Here is a 24,116-nt window from a genome sequence, read left to right on the forward strand (position 1 = left end):
ATCCCATTGTTATCCAAGGGTTCCAGATTTGGATTGACTTTCCTGTCTCTCCACGTAGCACTCTGTCTCATTGTGCCGAGCCTAATTTGAAAACTATGTATTATTGGTAACTTACATTGCCTGTTTACTATTTTCATTGGCAGTTTTTGTTTCCGATCACTTTGGACTGCAGTTATCACAATTATCTCTCTTCCAGTTGAGGATTTTGAGTTTTGATGTTTCCTCGAATGTTTCCATAACATTAAGACCAGGAAACATTTTCATGAAATTCTTTTCAGAATGACTGTGGGCATCTGTTGAAGCTATTGGCTTGCGAATTTTGCCAAATATAATGTGTAGCAGGAAAAGTGGATGCTATAATGATTGAAACATATGTTATGACCTCAAATGGAAATTAATCTCATGTCATCCAAATGTTCATTATTTGGACTGGATTCAGCAAATTTATATCCATGAGGCCCATTGGGAGACAAAATTCCCAGGCTTCAAAGACACCTATTTGAAATGTCTCTCTCTTTCATGGCTGAGTGATGTTTTGGGTCGGGACCCTTCTTCAGATGATAGTAGTTGGGGGGTGGAGGGGGAAGAGAAAGCTAGAAGAGAGGTGGGGACTGGACAATGCAAGGATACAGGTGGTTGATTAGTAGATGGGTGGACAAAGTCCAGGAATGGAAAAAGACAAAAGACTATGAAATAATGAGATCAGGAGAGAAGAAGCATGACATGTGAAGCCAGAGGAAGAGATATATAGGTGGAAGGAGATGGGGAAGGGGAAAGGTTTGTTATTGTTGGTTAGTTACCTAATTTAGAAAATTCAATTTTACCTGAAATTGAGGAATATAAATGAGGAAGAAATGAACTATTTAGATATGCTTCCAGATATTTTGGTGCGTAGGAAATGCACGTGATCTATTAAGGTATTGTTTCTGCAAACGAACATAATGACTGAAGACAGAAGTTTTTGTTTAACCACATAAAATGTTTTGTCAGAGCCATAAGGAAGGTGAAGTATTAGCTACAAGGATAGGTTGGACAAATCTAGATTGTTTTCTTTTGAACTTGGAGGTTGATGGGAGACCTGATAAACGTCTATACAATTATGAGAGGTATACACATATATACAATTATATGCAGTAGACAAAACCTTTTTCCTGGGGTGGAACTGTCAAAGACCATAGGGTACATCTTAAAAGTTAGAGGGAAAAATTAAAGGAGGTATGCAGGGCAAGTTTTTTTTCTTATAGAGTGGTTGGTGCTTAGCATGTGCTGCCAGGGGTGGCAGTGGAGGCCGAATTGATGGTGGCACTTAAGAGGCTTTGAGATGGACTATAATTATTGCATCGTCTTAATAAAACAAGGAAACAATTTAGTGTTGCACGTTTATTTTTGTTGATATTGCTACATTTATAAAACTATGTTACAAAGAAATACACATTTTGTAGATTTCTTCTTTGGACCATTTCAAGTTGTCATCTACTCTTCAGCGCTCTGATAGGTAAAAAGGAAATGCAAATGATTAAATCAGTATTATAAATGTGCCTTTCAAATTTACTTGCACATTGATTAATGACAGAAATAAGGATCGCTTTATCTATTCCTCCATGTTGATATAAATCACCATTTTGAATACTTTTTACTGTACCTTGATAGTAATTTCGCGGGTTTTAGTTCTAAGTTTGTTGACTTGAGATTCGGCAATGTCGGCACGTTCCTCGGCTTCCTCCAGTTCATGCTGAATCTTCCTGAATCTGGACAGGTGAACGTTGGCCTGTTCCTCCTGTAGGAAAACAGTGTGAAAGCTCAGATTTTAAGAATGAAAATTATTTACCAGGTGATTGCTAAACACCATTATACTTTTGATGACCAACTAATTAAGAAATTTACAGTTTTTGAGCTTTATTGGATGAAGGTCTGCCGGCTTTACTTTTTGAATATCAAGATTGGATAATGCACAAATCTGCACTAATCAATCTTTTGCACAAAATACATGATTTTACTTAGTTTAGATTGGATGAAGGTCTCTTCTGAAACATTCTTTGTGTTGATCTCTTACACTTTGGGGTTAAGATACTTTAATTTATTAGTGAATCACATGCATTCAAAGAAATGATTAGCTATTTACTTCTAATGTGGAAAACAATCATGCTATGCCTACTAGCGCTTGGCTTCAAATAGTAACAGTTTTCCTACATCAATCCTCTCGATTTCCACACAATCTTGGCAACCCTTAATCTAAATCTCATGGTATAGAATCTTAGTTTGGTAAACCCCTCAAAATGTAACCTTTGGAGTCTAGGTGTCATTCTGATTAATCTCATCCAAAGGAAAATATTTTCTTCCTCAGGTAAAGCATTCATAGCTGTTTGCACTATTTCAGCTGTGGGCTAATCAATGTTTTGTGGAACTGTAATATAAATTGTCCTTCAGTCCTCTGAATCAAGCTAGCATTCCACTTGCCCATTTTATTATTTTCTTGAGGTGAGACCAGTCATGTGAGCAGATACTGTACATAATAAAACATGCTCACATTCTTTGGAATTTTGAACAACAGGAGATGGTATTCTTGAACTATTTAAAATTCTTGAGATATTTGCTAAAGTAGATGATGAGAAGCTGCCTGAAGAGACTAGAATAACTTTAGGACTGAGAAAAAGCAAATACTTTTAGAATTTCCAACACAAAAGACTTTGTCAAGTCCATTCCAGCTTGGACCTGGTGGATTTCTCGATACGGGAAAATAGATAGAAAAATTAAAGAATGGATTTAATCTTATTGAATGGTGAAGGCTGATAAGCCTACTATGCTGCACCTGGTCCTACATATAATGCTGTTAATCTTTAACTGACCCGTTAAAAACAAGCTTTTCATGAATTATGATAATGAGCCTTATATTATGACAAATATTTCAGAGCTCAGATATTCACAAGGATTCTATTCTTTTGAGATTAGAGCAATGGGAAAGAATCTAATTGAAACATTTCTAGAACAATGAATAGAGATGTTGTTTTAATGCTCTGCCCATAGACATGATATTCCCACCTTACTATTAATGTAGATTGTGTTAAATTCTTCTTTATATTATACAAAAATCTTAAAATTTAATGTCATACAAAATAATTTTCTTGAAAAATTGCAGTTATAGTCATAATAACTTACAGTTTCCTCCGATTGTCTCTTGTAGGCCTTAACCTTCATCTGCAGCTTGTCAACCAAGTCCTGTAGTCTCAGATTATTCTTTCTGTCTTCCTCTGACTGAATGTCACAAAAGAAGCAACATTTGAAATGTTTTATTTTTCATTTTATTGTATTCTTATGACACATTTAAAGATACATATCCTGGTTCTTGCTGACCCACTCATCCCTCTGTGATATTTACATTGCTGCCTTCTCAGTGCTCCACTCACTTCATCACCAATGGCCTCTTCTGGCTCCGCTCATCATCTCACAGCAGGACCCTCCCTCTGATTAGTGTTGAGAAAGGGTTTCTTTTCAGTGACCCAGTCAAAGGTTAATTGTCTGTACGACCCCAAAATGCCTTTACCACAAGACTTGTGTTATGCCCACCAGATTCCTTCTATTGGAAGATTCTGTTACTTGGTGCATACAAATGACAACACTTTCTTCAATCAACCAAGATTGGGAAAGTAACATCTCAATCAGGACTTTTCGGGGAATGGGCTAACCTCAAAGGACAAAGCAAATGTTGTAGGGTGGTCAGGACACCAATCATGCTGACTGCAGGGGTATAGCTACAGGAACACTGTTATCCTTCCAGAGCTTTGGCTGAATTAAGTCCACCAATTGATTATTAACTGTACAGTACCTGATAAGATAGTTCCTTGACCCTTCTTTCATATTTGCGAACACCTTTAATAGCATCAGCACCTCGCTTCTGCTCGCCTTCCAGCTCACTTTCCAGCTCGCGCACCTAAACAACCACAAAACGGGATTTATTCCATAATATTCATATTATATCCAAAGTTTCAGTGTGCACAGTAAAACAGTCTCAGGATTTACCCTGGCCTCCAGTTTCTGGAGTTGTTTCTTTCCTCCTTTCATTGCCAGCTGCTCAGCCTCATCCAGGCGAAGCTGCAGGTCCTTCACTGTCTGCTCGAGGTTCTTCTTCATTCGTTCAAGGTGAGCACTGGTGTCCTGTTCCTTCTTCAGCTCTTCAGCCATCATGGCAGCCTTGCAATATGAGACAATTGGGCAAATCATTACATGTTCAAAATTCTAATTTTATCAACGTAATTAATTGAGGTAATATTTGAAAACAAAAATCAAATTGTTAAAATAATTTATGACGTACATCAGTGATAGCTTTCTTGGCTTTCTCTTCAGCATTTCTTGACTCCTGGATAGTTTCTTCCATTTCAGACTGGATGTGATTCAGGTCGGCATCCAGCTTCTTCTTAGTATTGATGAGGCTGGTGTTCTGCAGGAAAAGACACATTTGAATAAGAGTCATACAATCATAGAGAAGTACAACACTGAAACAGGCTCGTCATCTCAACCTATCCATGCTGACAAAAATGGCTATCTAGGCTAGACCCATTTTATGAATTTGGCCCATATCCATCTAAATCTTTCCTATCCGTTTACCTGTCCAAATGTCTCTTAAATGTTATTATTGTACCAACCACATTCATTTTCTTTGGCAGCTTGTTCCATATACAGTATCTACCACCTTCTGTGTGTGAAGAAATTGCCTCTCAGGTCCCTTTTAAATCTTTCTTCTCTTACCTTAAATTTATGTTCTCTAGCTTTTCATTTCCCTTCCCTGGAAGAAAGACTGTGCATTCACATTATCTGTGCCCTAATGTTAATTTTGCAGGAGTAAAGATGAATCTAATCTCAGTTTCAATATGCACTAATATATTGTGGGAGGTGGAGGAAGAATTTTGACGGAACCAATAACAAACAAAATATAGGGAGACGGATATCAATCCGCTGCTGGCTATATGCCAGTGGATATTGGATGTCTGAAGTCATGCTATGGAGAGATGAGGCAATCAAGTAACATTTAAATTGGCCCTCACACCATTATTGGTGCTGATCTGGATTCTTGAGGTTGGAATACAGCAGGAAAAATGAGCAACAAAAGATTATTGTGCAAAATTAGAGCCCATGGTATTGGGGGTAGGTTATTGACATGGATAGAGAACTAGTTTGCAGACAGGAAACAAAGAGTAGGAATGAACGAGTCATTTTCGGAATGGCAGGCAGTGACTAGTGGTGTGCCGCTAGGCTCCGTGCTGGGACCCCGATTATTTACAATATATTTTAACGATTTAGATGAGGGAATCAAATGGTACATCTCCAAATTTGCAGATGACACAAAGCTGAGCTGTGAGGAGGATGCTATGAGGCTGCAGGATGACTTGGGTGTGTTGGGTGAGTGGGCAGATGCATGGCAGATACAATATAATGTGGATAAATGTGAGGTTATCCACATTGGTGGCAAGAACAGGAAGGCAGATTATTATCTGAATGGTGTCAGTTTAGGAAAAGGGGAGGTGCAATGAGACCTAAGTGTCCCTGTACATCAGTCACTGAAAATAATTATGCAGGTGCTGCAGGCAGTGAAGAAAGCTAATTGGCCTTCTTTGTGAGAGGATTTGAGTTCAGGAGCAATGAGGTCCTACTGCAGTTGTACAGGGCCCTGGTGAGACCACACCTGGAGTATTGTGTGCAGTTTTCATCTAATTTGAGGAAGGACATTCTTGCCATTGAGGGATTGCACCGTAGGTTCACCAGGTTAGTTCCCGGGATGGCGGGACTGACATATGATGAAAGAATGGGTCACTGGGCTTGTATTCACTGGAATTTAGAAGGATGAGAGGTGTTATTATTAAAACATATAACATTCTTAAGAGATTGGACAGGCTAGGTGCAGGAATTTTGTCTCCTATGTTGAGGAAGTCCAGAACCAGGGGTCACAGTTTAACAATAAGGGGTAGGCCATTTAGGACTGAGATAAGGAAAAACTTCTTCACCCAGAGAGTTGTGAATCTGGAATTCTCTGCCACAGAAGACAGTGGAGGGCAATTCACTGGATGTATTCATGAGAGAGATAGATTTAGCTCTTCGGGCTAACGGAATCAAGGGATATTGGGAAAAAGCATGAGTGGGATACTGATTACGGATGATCAGCCATGGTCATATAGAATGGCCGTGCTGGCTCGAAGGGCCAAATGGCCTATTGCACCTATTTTCTATGTCTCTGTGTTTCAATGTTCTATCACTGGAGATCATTTCCTGTAAACCAGATGGTATCCAAACAGGAAATTGAACAAAGCAATTGTAAAATCCCCCTTTTAGGATAACCTAAACAAGACTAACCTGACCAATGCCTAACAAGACCTGGTGGTAATGTAAGGTGACATCAATGTGGGAACTAACCTGAGAGTGCAGCAGCTGAACTCTTTCAGTGACATCGATCAGCTCTTGTTCAGCAATTTTGCGAGCTCGGTCTGTCTGTTCCAGAGCGGCTCTCATTTCTTCAATCTCAGCCTGTTGCAGGCCGCTTCTGCGCTCCACCATGGCCAGTTGCTCCTTCAAGTCTTCCTGGCTTCTGCAGGCATCATCCAGCTGTATCTGGGCGTCCTGTTTATAATGCAAGATTGCTTTGTTACCAGGTATTACAGTACACTGTAATGCTTATCTTATAATTGAATCAGGTAGTAATAAGCTGTTTTTCATCAATAAATAGTTTGAAAAATCTAACTCATAGTTCAAATAACAAATCTTGCATTTTATATTAGGTTCTGCGAGAAGAAAATCAATACTTACATAATTGACTGACAATCATACAACATTTAAAATAACAGTGTACTGGAAATCATTATCTCATCATACAAACCTTCAATTGGCCCTGTACATTTCTGAGATGTTTTTGAGCTTCTGAAGCCTGGCGATTGGCATGTCCCAGCTGAATCTCCATTTCATTTAGATCACCCTCCATTTTCTTCTTGATTCTCAAGGCATCATTCCTGCTCCTGACTTCAGCCTCCAAAGCGCTCTGCATTGTGTCCACAACTCTCTGGTGGTTCCTCTTCACCTGATCGATCTCCTCGTCTTTCTCTGCAATCTTTCTGTCAACTTCAGATTTCAGTTGGTTCAGTTCCAGCTGAATGCGGAGGATCTTGCTCTCCTCATGTTCCAGAGAGGCCTACGAGAGAGATTAACTGTATTTTTCAGTATTTTGCACATTGTTGTCGCAAAAGTATATTTCTTTATATCTTAAAAATATCTTTTAAACAGGTCGTTACTCTGATATTATTGCAACATTTAATCTATTTGACAACTATGATAGTTCAAAATATCTATTTCTAAAATGTAATGTTGAAATAATTGTTAACCTTACCTCTGCCTCCTCCAATGCTGACTGGATTTCACTCTTTTCCTGCTCAGCTGTCTTCTTTGCCTTTTCCATCTCATGGAGGGCCTTGCTACTTTCACCCAGTTGCTCAGTCAGATCAGAAATCTCCTCTGTGTTTAAATGTAGTGTTAGTTCAACCTATCTTGAGTTGATAAAACTTGGATTACAATAGAAATGCGTGCATATTTTACATTATTAATGAAAATTCAGAGGGAATGGGCAATGAGAATAGAATCTGTAAAAGCATTAAATTCCAAGATAAGTAAGTATCTTGTTAATAATATTAAATGAGAGAATGGGTATAGACTTACGCTGTAGATTCTTGTTCTCCCGTTTAAGAGTTTCAAGGTGATCTAGAGACTCCTCATATGCATTCTTCATCTTAAAGATTTCTGTACTCAAACTACGAGATTCCTTCAGAGATGCTTCCAGTTCTGCCTGGGTCTCCTCATATTTCTGTTTCCAATCTGCCAGAACCTTAAGTGTACAATTGTAAATGTAAGAAATGTATACTCAAATTTAACTTCTGTCTCAGTATCAATGAGGTATGAGAGCCAGTGAGAAAGATGTATAGATTTCAATCTGAAAACTGAACTGATATTTTCCCAGCATCCATGTGTATAAAATCAGGAGAGGATTAGATCGGGTAAATGCACAGAGCCTCTTGCCCAGAGTAGGAGAATCGAGGACCAGAGAACATAGGTTCAAGGTGAAGGGAAAAGATTTAATCGGAATCTTAGGGGTAACTTTTTCACACAAAGGGTGGTGGGTGTATGGAACAAGCTGCCAGAGGATGTAGTTGAGGCTGGGACTATCCCAACATTTAAGAAACGGTTAGACAGGTACATGGATAGGACAGGTTCGGAGTGATATGAACCAAGCGCAGGCAGATGCGACTAGTGTAAATGGGACATGTTGGCCAGTATGGGCAAGTTGGGCCGAAGAGCCTATTTACACACTGTATCACTCTATGATTCTATGACTATGACTCTCTAAGATTTTATGACTTCCAAAACATAATATTATGCTTGAATGTGTAAATAAACAAGAAAGAAGTACTTCTTAGGATGGTACAATATTAAAAGGGTTCAGTAATTTAATAATGTCTGTTATTTCTAATGTGACTTTTTCACACTCAGGAAATGCCAAAATCACTGAACCCTTTCAATTGTTTAGACATTTGTTTAAACTACCAGCTGCTTGCCAGTCCCTGGCTAAAATGGAAATACATGATGTTGGTTACTTCCTTCAGAACGACATGTAAAGAGAAACAACGCAACAACCAGCTCCTACCTTGTCAAAGTTCTTTTGTTTCTTGTCCAGAGCTGCTGCTGCTGAATTTGCCCTCTCTACATCTATCATCAGATCCTCCACTTCATTCTGTAGTCTCTGTTTAGTCTTTTCCAGTGAAGCACATTTGGAGTTCACGGCCTCAATATGCTCCTCTGCATCTTGCAGACGCTGAGCAAGTTTTTTCCTGAAAAACACAAAACCATCAAGTCCATCTCACAGGAAATTTTGGAAGAACATACATTCTCCTTGACAGCATGTGCTGCATGAACATAGGTTCCTCTTTGTTACATACTTGGCTTCTTCCAGTTCCTCTGTGCGCTGGATTGCATCAGTTTCATATTTTGATCTCCACTGAGCCACTTCACTGTTGGCCTTGGACATTCCACGCTGGAGCTCAGCCTTTGCCTCCATCTCCTCTTCATATTGTTCACGGAGCAGGTCACAGTCGTGGCGGGAAGATTGCAGAGCATGGGCCAGGGCTCCCTTAGCCTGAAATGATTACAACGTGGCATGAACGACATGATATTCAATATCATTGTGATTATTAGAAAGTAACTTAACCTTGTTAATTTGCTTATGGTCACAATGAAAAGAAATGTTGCTTTAGAGGGAAATCCTAAAGTAAGTTGTTGGACATCAGTACATTAAAATATAATATTTTATAACATAAATGTTGCATTTTTATAACATTAAATTGGTTCAAAATTGACAATAATGCACGTTTAGAAAGTTTCCCTGTGAAACAAATCTCTCAAGTTAATTTAGTACCTTGGTTTCTTCCTCCAGCTGCCTCTTCAGTTCCTCAAGCTGTTGGGTATATCCTTGCTTCCCTCTTGTCAGCTGCGATACCAAGGCCTCTTTCTCCTCCACTTGGCGGTTCAACTCACCTGTGAATTAAAGATAATGTGAGTGAAATATTACAAATATTACATGGTAATGTTTTCTATATGGTGAACAACAAATATAGATCAATATTATTTTGAAATCAAGATCAATACCGTTTTCTGTTGTAAGACGTGCTTTATGAGTTGATAAGTCATTGATCAACCGTTGATGTTCATCGTGTTTGGTCTTCATTTCACTGACCTGGTCCTCTAGTGTCCGTGCTACTTTCTCAAGGTTTGCCTGAAAACAAAGCAACCAGTTTTCAAGAGCTGTGACACCAACCGAACAACACCAACAATTCAAAGTTAACTATAAAAGTGTAGTATTTAGTGTCCTCTATCACCGTACCTTAGCTTTGGACACTGATTCCATGTTGCTGGCGAGGTCATCAATTTCCATCTTCAGTTCACTCTTTTCCTTCTCAAGCTTCTGCTTCACCCGCTGCAGGTTATCGATTTGTTCCCCAAGTTCTGCAACGCTGTCAGCCTGCTTCTTGCGAAGAGCAGCAGCTGTGGCTTCGTGCTGGAGGGTAGATTCTTCCAGGTCACGGCGCATTTTCTGAAATTCTGCCTCTCGTTTCTTGTTCATTTCAATCTGAGCTGAAGTTGCCCCGCCAGCTTCTTCCAGTCGCTCACTGATCTCTTCAAGTTCCCGAGAAAGATCGGCTCTCTGTTTCTCAGTCTTAGCGCGAGAGGCACGTTCAGCTTCAATTTCTTCCTCAAGCTCCTCAATACGAGCCTTAAGATAAATATGCATTGGTTATAATCATGGAACCAGTAGTATCAATTCATGTGCATGACTTTCACTGAAAGGCAGTGATAATTTTACTGGACTTATACATCACCTGTAATTCTTTAATCTTTTTCTGTAGTTGGGTAGCCATAACCTGCTCATCTTCAACTTTGCTTTGAAGCTGGCTGATTTCAAACTCTTTCCTTTAATAACAAAAATGAAAAATTCAGTTAATTAATTGAATATTTTAACGTATTTTGAATGAACGCACGAAAAATGGCTTATTCTCATTGGCATTCGGAAGAAATAGTTACTTGTTAAACAGCAGATACCAAAAATATACTTTATACATATCACCATATATCTTTTAAGTGTAAGTTCATGTATGTAATATATGTAGCACAATCACAGAAGCTTAAATAGGTACAACTTAACGTTTTCCAACAGAAGTGTCAATGTCATGAAAAATAAACATTGCATGACATAAACAAGGCAAGTGGGATACAATTTTAAACAGTGACATAACAAAGACCTAATACTGACTTTTTTAATTCTCATCCAGTTGCTGGATATTTTGCAAGGCATCAACGTGACAAATAGAAAATAATTTTAAACAGTGGATTACAAAAAAAAAACATATTTGTTCATAACTTTAAATACTGACTTCTTTAGTTTCTCATCCAGTTGCTGCCTGTCATTCTCCAAGTCCATTGTTATTTCTTGAGACAGCTTCAAGTCACCTTCAAGCTTTCTCTTAGCACGCTCCAGATCCATGCGGAGTTTCTTCTCCTGCTCCAGAGAACCTTCAAGCTTTTTAAGAAACAATATGTTTATTAAAATTTACTTCAATCCACGATAACTGCAAAAAAAATCACATGATCATGGTTTAAAATACTCACATCATCAACTTGTTGTTCCAACTTAGTCTTTGTTTTAGTTAGAGTGTTGACTTTGTCTTCCTCAGCCTGGAGATCATCCAAGGTCTGCTGGTGGGCCTCCTGGAGAGCTTTCTTTTCCTTGGTTACTTTAGCAATGTTTTCATCAAGACTAGCCATCTCTTCAGTGAGGTTTTTCACCTATGTTCAGCAAAACAAAATGAACAGAATAATGACATGTAATCATCAGAAATCTTTTATGGATAGTGTATCAATTTGACATCAAAATCACTGTTTAATACCTTGTTCTCAGTGGCATGTTTTTCTTTTTCAACTTTGGCTAATGTGAGCTCCAAGTCATCAATATCTTTCTTCAGTTCTGAGCACTCATCCTCCAGTTTCCTTTTCTTAGCTGTCAGCTCAGCATTCATCTCCTCTTCATCTTCCAATCTTTCATTAGCTTCCTTCATTTTAGCCTCTAGTTGAATCTTATTTTTAATCAACCCCTCGCATCTTTCTTCTGCATCTGCCAGAGTTTCACCTTCCTGCAATAAAATGATACAATGAATTATACCAGGCCATGTGTTTTGTATACATGTATAACCATGCAAAGATAGCCAATGTAGGTACCGATTGGACTTGAAGTAGGAGATCATTCTTTTCTTGCACAAGGGCCACCATTTTCTCTTCTAATTCCTTCTTCCGTGCTTCAGATTTGGCAAGTGCCTCCTTAGTTTTCTCAAACTCATCTTTCATGTTTGCCATTTCCTTTTCAGTTTCAGCACTCTTCAGGAGAGGTTTGATCTTGAAGTACAGTTGCATCCATGGCCAGTGTTTGACATTGGTGAATGAACGGATGTTGTACTGTAGAGTATACAGTGCTTCCCTAAAGGCCATGGTAAAATTAACAAAGATTAGAGCAATATTCTGTTTATGGAATAAACTGCTATATTCATGTATAAAATTTGTTTATGTGTAAATATATTGTTGGATATTTGTAAAGCAATATTTACCTCCTTTCCATCATTCTCGTAAATTCAACCCTCATTAAAAAGCCACGGCATACAGCTTGAGTTCGGGTAACGAGCTGTGCCAACTTATCATCTCTCATCTCTTCAAGTGCACCTAAGAGACCAGCCTTGAAGAACACCTTAAACAAAGTAAGGGATCAGTTTGAATACTTAACTCTAAAAACATAAACATTTTAGGAGCACAGTTTAAACTGCTTTCTTGTGCATAAAAATATGTATCAGAATGTCAACATAGAATAAGTATTTTGCAGAACTGAACTAATGGAGTGCATTTTAGTTGAATTTTACTGGCCTCAGATATCCACTTACATATTAACAAAGATGTTTTTCAAATCACCTGTTCCTAAGATTACATTCAAAAGTATATTGTTGATTCATCTCGTTATTTCACATTACAAAACTTACACTTTCAACATAATTACCTTAGTGTGTCCAAACTTGTACTGGGTATGATCTACATCAATGGATCCCAGTAATTTCTCAGATGCCTTTTTGCTATCAATGAACTGGCCTTCAGGAATGGCACTTGCATTTAGAATCCTATACCTGTTGCATGAGAGTTTTATACGCATTATTGGTGATTTTTATTAGAACTAAATATATTGACCAACTTATTTGAAATGGAATAAAAATGTATATTTTGAGATATTTCACCTTTGCTTGAAGTCACCGTAGATGATTCTGCTTGGGAATCCCTTTCTGCAAATTCTGATACCTTCCAGCACACCATTGCACCTCAACTGGTGTATGACAAGGTGATTTTCCATAGTGCCTGGTGTTTACAACATAAGTAATTGAAAGAATAAAGTAGAACACAAAATTATTTTCTATGACACATTGACTGGATAGATGGAACTACGACTTGCCTGGTGTCTTTGTCTCATTGGGGATGAGACAGCGCACAAAATGAGGATGTGTGGTTCTCAGGTTAGTCATCAGCTTGCCCAAGTTTTCCTGTGAGGTTAAAAAATAAAGACAGTTACACAATTGTACATTAGTCTGATGCATTTCAGTCAATAATTTACATATTAATTCACGATTCATATAACTTGTGATAAGTGAATGTGCAAGGAAAAATCTTACCCTAAACAAAGCAGACACTGTCTGGAATGAACCACCCTTCTTTTTGCCCGCTTTCTTACCACTTTCTGTGAAAAAGAAGCAACACATTTAATTGTTCTTAACAAATTATTAAAGGCGAGAAAGCAATACCATTGCTAACAGCCGTTTATAGCAGAGATTTACCTTCAGGGGTTGCAACGTAGAGAATACCCAAGAGTTTCACTGATGACTTCTGGAATAGCCCAATTACAGTTTCATTCAGTGGATCCTTATTCTTATCCAGCCAGCCAGTAACGTTGTAGTCCACATTGCCAGCGTAATGGGCCAGTGAGAAGTGAGCTTCAGGCTTTCCTTTGACAGGCTTGGGCTTCAAGAAGTTGTTTGACTTTCCAAGGTGCTGATCATACAGCTTATTCTTGAAGGAAATGTCTGAGGCTTTGGGGAACATACACTCCTCCTCGAGGATTGAGAAGATACCCATGGGCTGTGGACAATGCCAATGTTTATTTTTTAAGCCTTTTCCATTAATATAAAACTAGATTTATATTCTATTTTCATTATAGCAGAGTGTCTTCCATGATATTACCTACCTTCTCAATGAGCTCAATGCAAGCAGCCAAGTCCATACCAAAGTCAATGAATTCCCATTCAATTCCTTCCTTCTTGTACTCCTCTTGTTCCAGAACAAACATGTGGTGGTTGAAGAACTGCTGCAGTTTCTCATTTGTGAAGTTGATACATAACTGCTCCAAGCTGTTGTACTGAACAAATAAAGACATTTCTTGTGTTATCATTAATTCCCTTATTAGCCTTTAGTGTTGTCAATTTTAAATATTTGATCTTGTTAATGTTTATAATTCTGAACCATACATCAAAAATTTCAAAACCAGCGATGTCCAGCACACCAATGAAATACTGTCTGGCCTGCTTTGTGTCCAGTTGTTGATTGATACGGATGACCATCCATAAGAACATTTTCTCAAAAACAGATTTGGAAAGAGCACCAACTGAGTTGTTGACCTAAAAGAATAGAATATGTGTATTAGTTGAAGGTAACACTCTAAATAAAGTATTTTAAACATCTGTGAACCATCATGGTAACCGTACCTGCTGAACCGTCTGCCCTTTGGTCACAAATTCATTGCCAACCTTTACTCGTGGATAGCACAATGCCTTTAGCAAATCTGCTGAGTTAAGGCCGGTCAGGTAGGCCACTTTGTCGGCATCTAACATAAGGTAAAGGCAAATTATTACATTTGAAAATGGCAATGAATTGTTTTCTTTGGAGAAAATAACTTTTGTATGTTATCTTCTCTCATAAAGACACACAGGCAGCCAAAAGGCCATTTGAATCCTGCATGGCTTCCCTAGAAGCAATGCCATTATGCCCATTCCTTCACGGACTGTTTGCTGCATTCCAGCAATCTATACACTGGCATTCACTCAAGAAATTTCTCTAAGCAACTGCCAGGAAGTTTAGTTTTCTCTCTGTGTGGAACTGCTGGCAATACACTGGAATATCTGGATCTGTGCACAGCAAGCTGTTTGCCTGATTCATCCGACCTTATTTTAACATCTTCTTCACAATATATCAATGTTGTACCAAGTAGCTAACATAAAATTACCGATGAACAATATAGTGAGTTGGTTTGTGATGGGCCCAGGGTGGAAAAATAACACAGAACAGCGCAACATTCTGGTGGCGAACATTAACTCTGTAGATATTTGTTAGGGAGGTGGAGTATCTTTCAAAAATATTTTGGCACTGTTTACATTATACTGAAGGTCCGTATTATTTTGAATTTGTAAATAATGATAAATGCGGAAGTGAAATGAACTGTTACCTTCTGTGCCGTCTGGTTCTGCCTGCTCTTCACGCTGTTTTTGTTTGAATTTCATATTGCCCATGTGCATCACTGCGCCAGTGAGTTTGTAGATGCCCCATTTCTCATCAATGACGAAGCCAAGGATATCGATGGCAGTCTGTGCAACAAAATGGTTAGAATCCAAAACAATATTATTGCATTGAACACATCAGTTATCTAGTAGACACATCCAAAAACTATTTTGAGTAGTCGTTTTTGTAGGTGTAGGATTATTATTGTCATGTGAACCAGGGTACAGTGAAAATGTTTGTTTTGCCTGCTAACCAATGAGATCAGATAATACTGTACATATATACAATCAAGTCACACTCAAGTACAATAGGTAGAGCAAAAGAAAGATGCAGAGTGCAGAATATAATTATCTGCATTGGTGTGCATCAGTTCCAGAGACAAAGTCCAATGTCCACAATGGTGTAAATGTGAATCAGACAGTACCCTAACGTATGGAAGGACAAATCGGAAGCCTAATAACAGAGGGAAAGAAGCTATTCTTGAGTCTAGTGGTGTGCGCTTTGAAGCTTCTTTATCTTCTGCCCAATGGGAGTGGAAAAGAGGAACAAATGAGAGAGGTGGGACAAGTCTTTGTTTATATTGGTTCTTTTCCAAGCCACCATGAATGTATATATGGTCAATGGTAGGGTGCCTGGTCTTTGTGATGGATTGGGCTACATCCACAACTGTTCGCAGTTTCTTGTGATCTGGGCAGAGCTGTTCCCAAACCAAAAGTTGGGATGCAATCCGGCCTACTATGTGTTACCTGAAAGTCTGATGGCAGGTTTATTTTTCTTATTTCCATATACATAAACACTTCCAAGGTCAACCATTGTAATTATTTTCACTATTTTTCTTTAAATCAAATCATCTTCATTCAGTTATGAATATCTTTTGTGTCAATATAGATTAATGTCAATGATGGCTTGATTATATTAATGTATTATAATGTATTAGTCAAATTAAGAAGGTACAAATAAATGCAGAGCAACTACTCACATCAGTTGCAATCAATTCTTCTGTGTCATCAATACTCTTGACTGTAATCTCACCCTGGCTGATGAAAGGATAATCATAAGGATTTGTGGTAATTAGACATGACTCTGCAAAATAAATGTTTTGTGGAAAGACTTGTGAGCAACTACAGAAAGACAACATGTAACCCAATTAATTTTAATTCTTCAGTTCAACACTTTGAATCTTACCAACGATTTCTGGTTTGAAATTGGTCATCATCTGGTAGAAAATGTGGTAACTCCTTTCAGCTTTCAGCTGGAATGTCACTCTGGATTTTTCCAGGAGATCTGGTGAGACAAACAAATATAGAATTGACAAAGAACATGTCAAACTAGTCAACAATTTGATTTACACACAATATTTACAAATCCAGTTCCACTGCACTTACAGGTTTCAATGTCAGCAGAAGCCAGTTTTCCAGTGGTACCGAAGTGAATCCTGATGAATTTACCCTTGAAATATAAAGAACGCATATCAGAAACCGATTTAGTTGTGTGAAACATTTTAATCAACACTGCTCTGTTAATCATTGCCTGCACACAAGAGGGTAATGAAACTGCTCAGGAAACTTACGAAACGAGATGAATTGTCATTTCTCATAGTCTTGGCATTACCGAAGGCTTCCAACAGTGGGTTAGCCTGGATGATTTGATCCTCCAGTGATCCCTGCAAAAATACTTTCGATATTAGAATCTAGAATTTATTAATTTACTAAATTAAGTTAGAAGTAAACTGCAGGAAGGTGTCAGATTGCGCGTGGTACCAGCTCTGTCTCACCTTATTCTTCCCAGAAGTTTGAGCTTCCTTCTTCTTGGTGTCGACAACTGCTGCAACCGAAGCGAAGTACTGGATGACACGTTTCGTGTTCACAGTCTTCCCGGCACCGGATTCTCCGCTGCATGAAGAACGTGACGAAGTGAACAATTACCAAACTAACAGCGAGACAGACTGAAGGAATAAAGATTCAAGTGAACTACAATTCCAAAAAAAGCTTGGTGTAGTTTAGTTTGGTGACACAGCACGGAAACAGGCCCTTCGTCCCACCGGGTCTGCGCCGACCAGTGATCCCCGAACATTAGCTTTATCCTACACACACTAAGGACAATTTATACATTTACCAAGGCAATTAACCTGTTCGTCTTTTGAGTGTGGGAGGAATCCAAAGATCTCGGAGAAAACCCACGCAGGTCACGGGGAGAACGTACAAACTCCGTACAGCCAGCACCCGTCGTCGGGATGGAACCCGGGTCTCCGGCGCTGCATTCGCTGTAAGGCAGCAACTCTACGGCTGCGCCAATGAATGTAATTTCACATCGCCATGAAGAAGAAACACTTAAGGGCCTATCCCACTTACGCGACTTTTCAACAACTGTCTTCGACCTTCAAGCTCGAGGGCACTCACCTGAAAAACCTCGAGCTGGATCGACTGTCAGCGATGAAACCGCGAGCTGGATCGACCGTCAGCACACACACACACAAACACATCACAATGGCGGGGGCCAGGGAAAGCGGGAGAGCGCTGTCTGAAATTCACACCCGCGATGAACAGGAAGGTAAAAGACCATGCTGTGTGTTTGTGGCGAGCGCGAACTCTTCTAAACTCGCAAATTAGGTCGCCATAGTGGGACGTCTTGAGGGGTTTGGAGGGGGAGGTCGACGAGACTATGAAAAGACCGATCACGTAACCTAATAATAGAAACTCCGAAGAAACCCTGTGGTGTTTTGGACACCACTCAGCTCTGACTATGCGTAAGAAGCTAACTTTTGGAATTCTTTCATAAAATTATGGCAAATTTATTTAAGAAATCATTTAATTATTTATTAAATTATTAATTATTAAACGTAGAGTGATTTAAAATCAGCGCCGCATATGAGACTATAATTGAATGATTCTAGATGTCCCCTGATTACGTGGATAGAAAATATAGCCGAAGAGACAACGCCAGGGAAGAATTGTGAATCTTAATGAGGTGTCGCTGCAGGGAAGGTTGTGAGCACAGAACTAAACGTGACTGGATACGAATGGGGAGGAGGACAGCTCCAGTTTCGCTGACTTGGAGAGGTTTTTGGATTGAAGAAGTGGTCGGCAGTTGGGGTCGACGAGGAAACAGGGAAGTGGGTTTTAACAGAAAATGCATTTACATGGTGATATTAGCGATGTGATTGATATGCAAAAATAAATAATGACACCTCTATCACACTATCGCAAGCTCTGAACTCAGTAACACTCACGTAATCAGGATGGACTGGTTTTCACGATCTGGGAAAAAGAAAACAACATCAGTATCCAGAGTTCAAATCACAGAGAGGTGTGGGTTTGTTGGGCGACACAGCACATGTAGAATATAGAACAGTACAACAGAGGAACAGGCCTTTCAGCCCACAATATCGGTGCCGAACCTGATGCCAAATTAAACTGATCTCCTTTGCCTGCACGGGATCAACATCCTTCCATTCCCTGCATAACAATGTGTCTGTCTGAAAACCTCTTAATGCCATATTGTCTTTGCCTCCACTACCATCACCAGGGGATATTTGGCCACTCATCTCCTTCAAACGATGCCCTTTAATCTTTCCAATTTAGAAACATAGAAATTAGGTGCAGGAGTAGGCCATTCGGCCCTTCGAGCCTGCACCGCCATTCAATATGATCATGGCTGATCAAGGGCACAGATACTGACTGTGCCCTTTATATCTTAATATATTTATATTGTCTTTCCTCAACCTACAGAGAAAACTATCCAAATTTGTCTAACTTGTCCTTACATTTTATACCATCTAATCCATGTAACATTCTGTTGTACATTCATAACAAGAGAAGTTGAGTATAGGAGCAAATAGGTCCTTCTGCAATTGTACAGGGCCCTAGTGAGACCACACCTGGAGTATTGTGTGCAGTTTTGGTCTACAAATTTGAAGAAGGATATTATTGCTATTGAGGGAGTGCAGCGTGGGTTCACAAGGTTAATTCCCGGGATAATGGGACTTTGATATGCTGAGAGAATGGACCAGCTGGGCTTGTATACTGTGGAATTTAGAAGGGTGAGAGGATATCTTATTGAAACTTATAAGATTATTGAGGGCTTGGACATGCTAGAGGCAGGAAACAATTTCCCGATGTTGGGGGAGTCCAGAACCAGGGGCCACAGTTTAAGAATAAGGGGTAAGCCATTTAGAACAGACATGAGGAAACACTTTTTCACGCAGAGAGTTGTGAGCCTGAGGAATTCTCTGCTTCAGAGGGCGGTGGAGGCCGGTTCTCTAGATACTTTCAAGAGAGAGCTAGATAGGGCTCTTGAAGATAGCGGATTCAGGGGATATGGGGAGAAGGCAGGAACTGGGTACTGATTATGGACGATCAGCCATGATCACATTGAATGACGGTGCTGGCTTGAAGGGCCAAATGGCCTACTCCAGCACCTATTGTCTATTGCCTATTGTCTACACACCACATCCTTCCTGTAATGGGGCGATCAAAGGTGCAAACCATATCCCAAACGCAGCGGAACCAAAGTCCTATTAAGTTGCAAAATGTCATCTGGCTCTCTTCTCAAGCCCCGACCGAAGGCAAGAGTACAGATGTCGGAATCATTGTTTGTTATCTGTATACCTTTGTTCCATGTTTTTGCTACAACTCGGTAGTAATTCGACTCTAAACAGAAACTGAAAACTATTATGATCAAGTCTGGCCACCTACCCGTCTGCATGGCTTGATACGCGTTGTCAGAGATGGAGAAGATGTGAGGAGGAGCCTCTTGACGCTTCTTCCCTCTGTATCCCGACACAACCTGCGAGTCGTACACTGGCAACCACTTGTAGGGGTTCACAGTGACACAGAACAACCCAGAGTAGGTCTAAGGTGGGAGAATGGAATTAGAATTTATCAGGTATTTCAGTATGGTCATTTTGCAAGATCCAACAACTGTACTTACGTAGATCATCCAGGCCGAATAACGCTCTTTGAGGTTAAACAACACGGTTGCCTCGTTCAGGTGAGTCATCATGACCATGTCCTCTACTTTATCGTATTTTGGAGGATTCATCGGCACGACGTCATCGTCTTTAACAGTAACGATCTGAAAATAATCAACAGGCAAATTTAATGAAATGTGTCATTGGCGTACGCTGCAGAGGTTTCCGAATACGGTATGACGTTTAACTATTCAACGAACCCTCTTGTCTAATAAGGTCTCCACGGTGGCTTTGCCGCCCTCCCTACTCTTGACGGTTCCCTTCACGAACAGTTCTTTAGGATCGGTAACATAGCAGGAGGTTTTGGCATCGAACGGTCGGTTCTGAGCTTCAAGCCTTTCTTTATCAGTCTTCCGTAAATACGACGCCGCCTTTCCAAACACTGCCATCTCCGCATCCCCCATGGCTTCGGTCTATTGCTGGAATTGACGGGAAAATGTGTATATATGATTCTAAATAGCATCAGCAAAATCCATGCATTTCGTTTTAGCAGTAACAAATGATTCACTGACTTATTTATCAGAAAACAACAGAGCTCTTATTCGGACTTAACCTCACTTGTTATTACTTGTTCGGAAAATAATTACATTCTTTCATTTCTATATTGTCGTCACGTTGCTCTTGGCCTGTATCACTCATTCACAACACAGAATTCATTCGCATCCGTTAGCAGTTCTGTATCAACAAGTCTGATCACCTCGCCACCGTTGCACAGAATATGTGCAGCGTTTATGCTATTCGTGATACATGATACATCACGCTGCGCCGGTGGATGTTGAAGCAACTACTTTTAATGCGGTGTTCAATAACAACTCGTACTGAATCATTAAAAGTGCACATATGTATTTTAATTTTATGCGCTATCACCGAACGATTATCAACTTTTAAAAATCAAACGCAGTTTCATCAATCACAAGTTTCTGTTAAAACATTTGCTTGCTCAGTCATCCTTTACCTTTTTCAGTCCCGGTGAAGAATAAAATATTCCACGCAATTCTAGCAAAAGAAAATAATAAATTAATTAATTTTACATCATTCGGGGTCTGATCTACATGAGCCAAAATGTTTATGTTGGTTGGTCTATTATATTTGTGAGGGGTTTCTGGATTGATTGCTTCTTCCTTATCATTTAATACCCGAGAGACGTGATGGGGTCCCCCCCTCCCCTTCCCGGCTTCGCCAGTGAATGTTTATGAAGAAAGTGAGAAACTTACCCCGATGGTTGGGCACCAGCAGCTTTCTCTGTGCTCTGGTCAACTTATATATACTTTTTTTTTGTGAGCCACAGCAAGTCCGGTTCCTATATTTAGTATACAACAGCCTGATGAGCAGATTTTCTTGTTGCATTGACTGGTGTTCTAATATCGGGATATAATTAGACAAGCAACATAAGCAATTTGCTTTGGAATTCATTAGCAGTAATCCGATTGACACGACACGCAGCCATATAAGTTGAAGCTGTAAAGCTGACAAATAACAAACCCAAGTTTTTGTATCTTCATTCCACTGAACCTTTAAAATAGGCTTCTACTAAACAGGTGGTACTTTTTTTTCATAAGCATAAGTCACATTTATAATTTACAAATCCGTTTACAAAACTAAATTGTTTTTATAAATTCCTGTCCAGCACCTAATATCCATGTTGAAACTATGGCCAGGACAGCTGGAGTTTAATTAAAAGAGGTCAGGACAGTATAGGGTTAATTAAAATGCAAAATTTTACATTTCCATAATTTCCATAAAATATATGGTGAAACATGTGACATATTCCACAAACCATAGCATAAGGTCATGATGAGATTGCACTGGGAGTTATGTGTGTAGTATTAACAACGTTGGGCAAAAGACAGGCTATATTTACCAGAAGAGTGCTGTAAACATTCACTAGTCTAGTACAATAACAGGATGTCATGTTTACTATTTGAGGAGAGATTGAGTAGACTGTGAATGCATTCTTTAGAATTTAGGATAAGGTAAGATCTCAATGATGCATATAATGTGCTCAAGGGCTCGATGGGCAGGGTGCAGGGAAAATGTTTCCCGGACTGATGAATCTAGCACTAGAGGGCACAGTTTCAGAAGAGAAAATAGGAGGCTTAAACATTTTTTTCTTCATTCACACAACGGTGAAGATTAGGAATTTACTATCATAGAGCATTGAAAAGCCTAAGTCATTTTGGTCAGAATATTAAGAGAACAAGATATGGGGACAATGCCAGACTATGTCACCGAAGTAAAAAATCAGCCAGGTCATAATGAAAATCAGTGCAAGCTTGGTTAGACCAATAGACAATTCATGCTCCCATTTATTATGTCTTTGCGTAAACTCTGTAGTTCATGCAAACTAATCATTTACACCCAACAAGACTTACCAGATTTGTGTAGTCATAATAGTGTTGAGAGTGTGCAAATAGTGCAACAACAAATAGTGGTGAGTAATTGGGTGTTTACACCAAAATTGTAACTTTTCTCCCTTAAATGCTTTTTAAAAATAGCAATCTGCTCTCAGTCTTGCTATCAAAATATGTGGAATGCTGCGGACTTCTTTTATGTCCTACATTACACTTCTTGTAAGAAACATAATTGTCTGTAACATTTGAAACATTTGGAGGTGTTGCCCAGCAGCTCAACTCCAAGATAAATAAACAGAAATCTTATAAATGACTATGTTTGAGTCTATCAGGAGATGCACGGTGTGTAATAGTCAGGGTCCTGGTGATATGGTCAAGATAGAAGTTGATTCTAGTAATGAGAGTTCTAGCTAGGAGACCATACTTGTTCCAAAATGTGCCGATTGGTGTGAATTTTCTTCATTACATCTGTGACGACACTTATAATAAAATGCTTAATGGTTGCAATCATTTGAAACAATTGGAGTTTCGCAAGTGGTCATTGAGAATGGAAATCGATGGAATGCAACTTCGTGTCCTAATGGGGTAATTAGGTAATTGTGAGAACTTGATGCAAAACAATATGCTACTTATCACTAATACCTGTGATGCCTCGATGATAAGATATGGGAAGGATTTACAGTTACAGAATTAGTGCTTAGTTTAAGTGACTGTATTTAAAATACAGCTTTCAACAAATAAAATGGTTGTTATCAATAATGTAGACTGCTTAACTTCAGATAATTGAATGAGTCAATAAATTAACTCATTATCATGAATGGCAACCTATTGTTGAGCATATATGACAATATTATGTAGGGATGACAGGAAGGATTTGCAGCTGCAGCATGTGAGGATTGGTTGGAGATCAGTGAAATTCCCAATAGCCTCATCTGCTGTGTTTCCCCGGGACACGAGGAACATAAATCCTAGCTGCGGGCATGCAGGAAGCGTAGAGTTACCGAATAATTTGATCCAGGAATATATATACTCTTTGGTCAGCCAGATTTATGGATGTCACTGAGAGTCAGAATGTGGCAGGAGGTAACAGAGATTCAATGAAAAATCATAAAATAAAAGATGTTCTATCTGAATGTATGAAGGTCTGGAACAAAATGAACTAATCGGAAATGATTCAAATGCTTTTGATGTAATAAGAAATTGTTAACAGATCTCTGAATTAAAGATAGACACAAAAAGCTGGAGTAACTCAGCGGGTCAGACAGCATCTCTGTAGAAAAGGAATAGGTAACATTTTGGGTCGAGACCCTTCTTGAGACTGTCTGAAGAAGGGTCTCGACCTGAAACGTCACCTAGTGTTATTTTGTCTGAGTTTAGAAGAATGAGGCGGGACCGCATTTAAACATACAGAATAGTGAAAGGCTTGGATAGAGAGGATGTGGAGAGCATGTTTCCACTAGTGGGAGAGTCTAGGACTAGAGGTTATAGCCTCAGAATTAAAGGCCATTCTTTTAGGAAGGAAATTAGGGAAAAAAATCTTTAGTCAGCGGGTGGTGAATTTGTGGATTTTTTTGCCACAGAAAGCTGTGTAGGTAAGATGTGGTGGGAATTACAGAGACTTGGCTGCAAGAGGATCGGAG

General features: G+C 39.3%; 1 protein-coding gene across 1 annotated transcript; it reads right to left on the reverse strand.

Moving 5' to 3' along the window:
- Window positions 1-1,365: 1,365 nt before the first annotated feature.
- LOC116987836 (myosin-4-like) lies at window positions 1,366-21,397 on the reverse strand. The gene is made up of 41 exons (XM_033044092.1): window positions 21,340-21,397; window positions 21,081-21,121; window positions 20,326-20,544; window positions 20,086-20,229; window positions 19,851-20,007; window positions 18,386-18,413; window positions 16,931-17,048; window positions 16,727-16,819; window positions 16,542-16,605; window positions 16,342-16,440; window positions 16,136-16,239; window positions 15,104-15,242; window positions 14,367-14,485; window positions 14,130-14,279; window positions 13,850-14,020; window positions 13,443-13,743; window positions 13,281-13,345; window positions 13,064-13,151; window positions 12,852-12,969; window positions 12,620-12,743; window positions 12,180-12,316; window positions 11,797-12,052; window positions 11,469-11,711; window positions 11,191-11,367; window positions 10,956-11,101; window positions 10,404-10,494; window positions 9,908-10,297; window positions 9,673-9,799; window positions 9,443-9,561; window positions 8,967-9,163; window positions 8,675-8,858; window positions 7,693-7,858; window positions 7,367-7,491; window positions 6,863-7,171; window positions 6,403-6,606; window positions 4,310-4,435; window positions 4,018-4,188; window positions 3,824-3,928; window positions 3,157-3,252; window positions 1,643-1,777; window positions 1,366-1,488 (listed from the first exon to the last, which is right to left on the reverse strand). Exons 3-41 carry the CDS (start codon window positions 20,527-20,529, stop codon window positions 1,474-1,476), a joined length of 5,805 nt encoding a protein of 1,934 aa, XP_032899983.1. The 5' UTR covers window positions 20,530-20,544; window positions 21,081-21,121; window positions 21,340-21,397; the 3' UTR covers window positions 1,366-1,473.
- Between the last annotated feature and the right edge of the window lie 2,719 nt (window positions 21,398-24,116).

This window comes from Amblyraja radiata, chromosome 26 (assembly GCF_010909765.2).
Source record: "Amblyraja radiata isolate CabotCenter1 chromosome 26, sAmbRad1.1.pri, whole genome shotgun sequence".
NCBI classification, from domain to species: Eukaryota; Metazoa; Chordata; class Chondrichthyes; order Rajiformes; family Rajidae; genus Amblyraja; species Amblyraja radiata.

Bases quoted from the DNA above. Each gene is read 5' to 3' on its own strand.
- LOC116987836 (XM_033044092.1), bottom strand. From the start codon at position 20,529: ATGGGGGATGCGGAGATGGCAGTGTTTGGAAAGGCGGCGTCGTATTTA. The intron at 16,441-16,541 runs GTAAGTGCAGTG...TTGTCTCACCAG, and splicing joins TTCTGCTGACATTGAAACCT to ATCTCCTGGAAAAATCCAGA. The intron at 10,495-10,955 runs GTCAGTATTTAA...TTGTTATTAAAG, and splicing joins CTGGATGAGAAACTAAAGAA to GAAAGAGTTTGAAATCAGCC.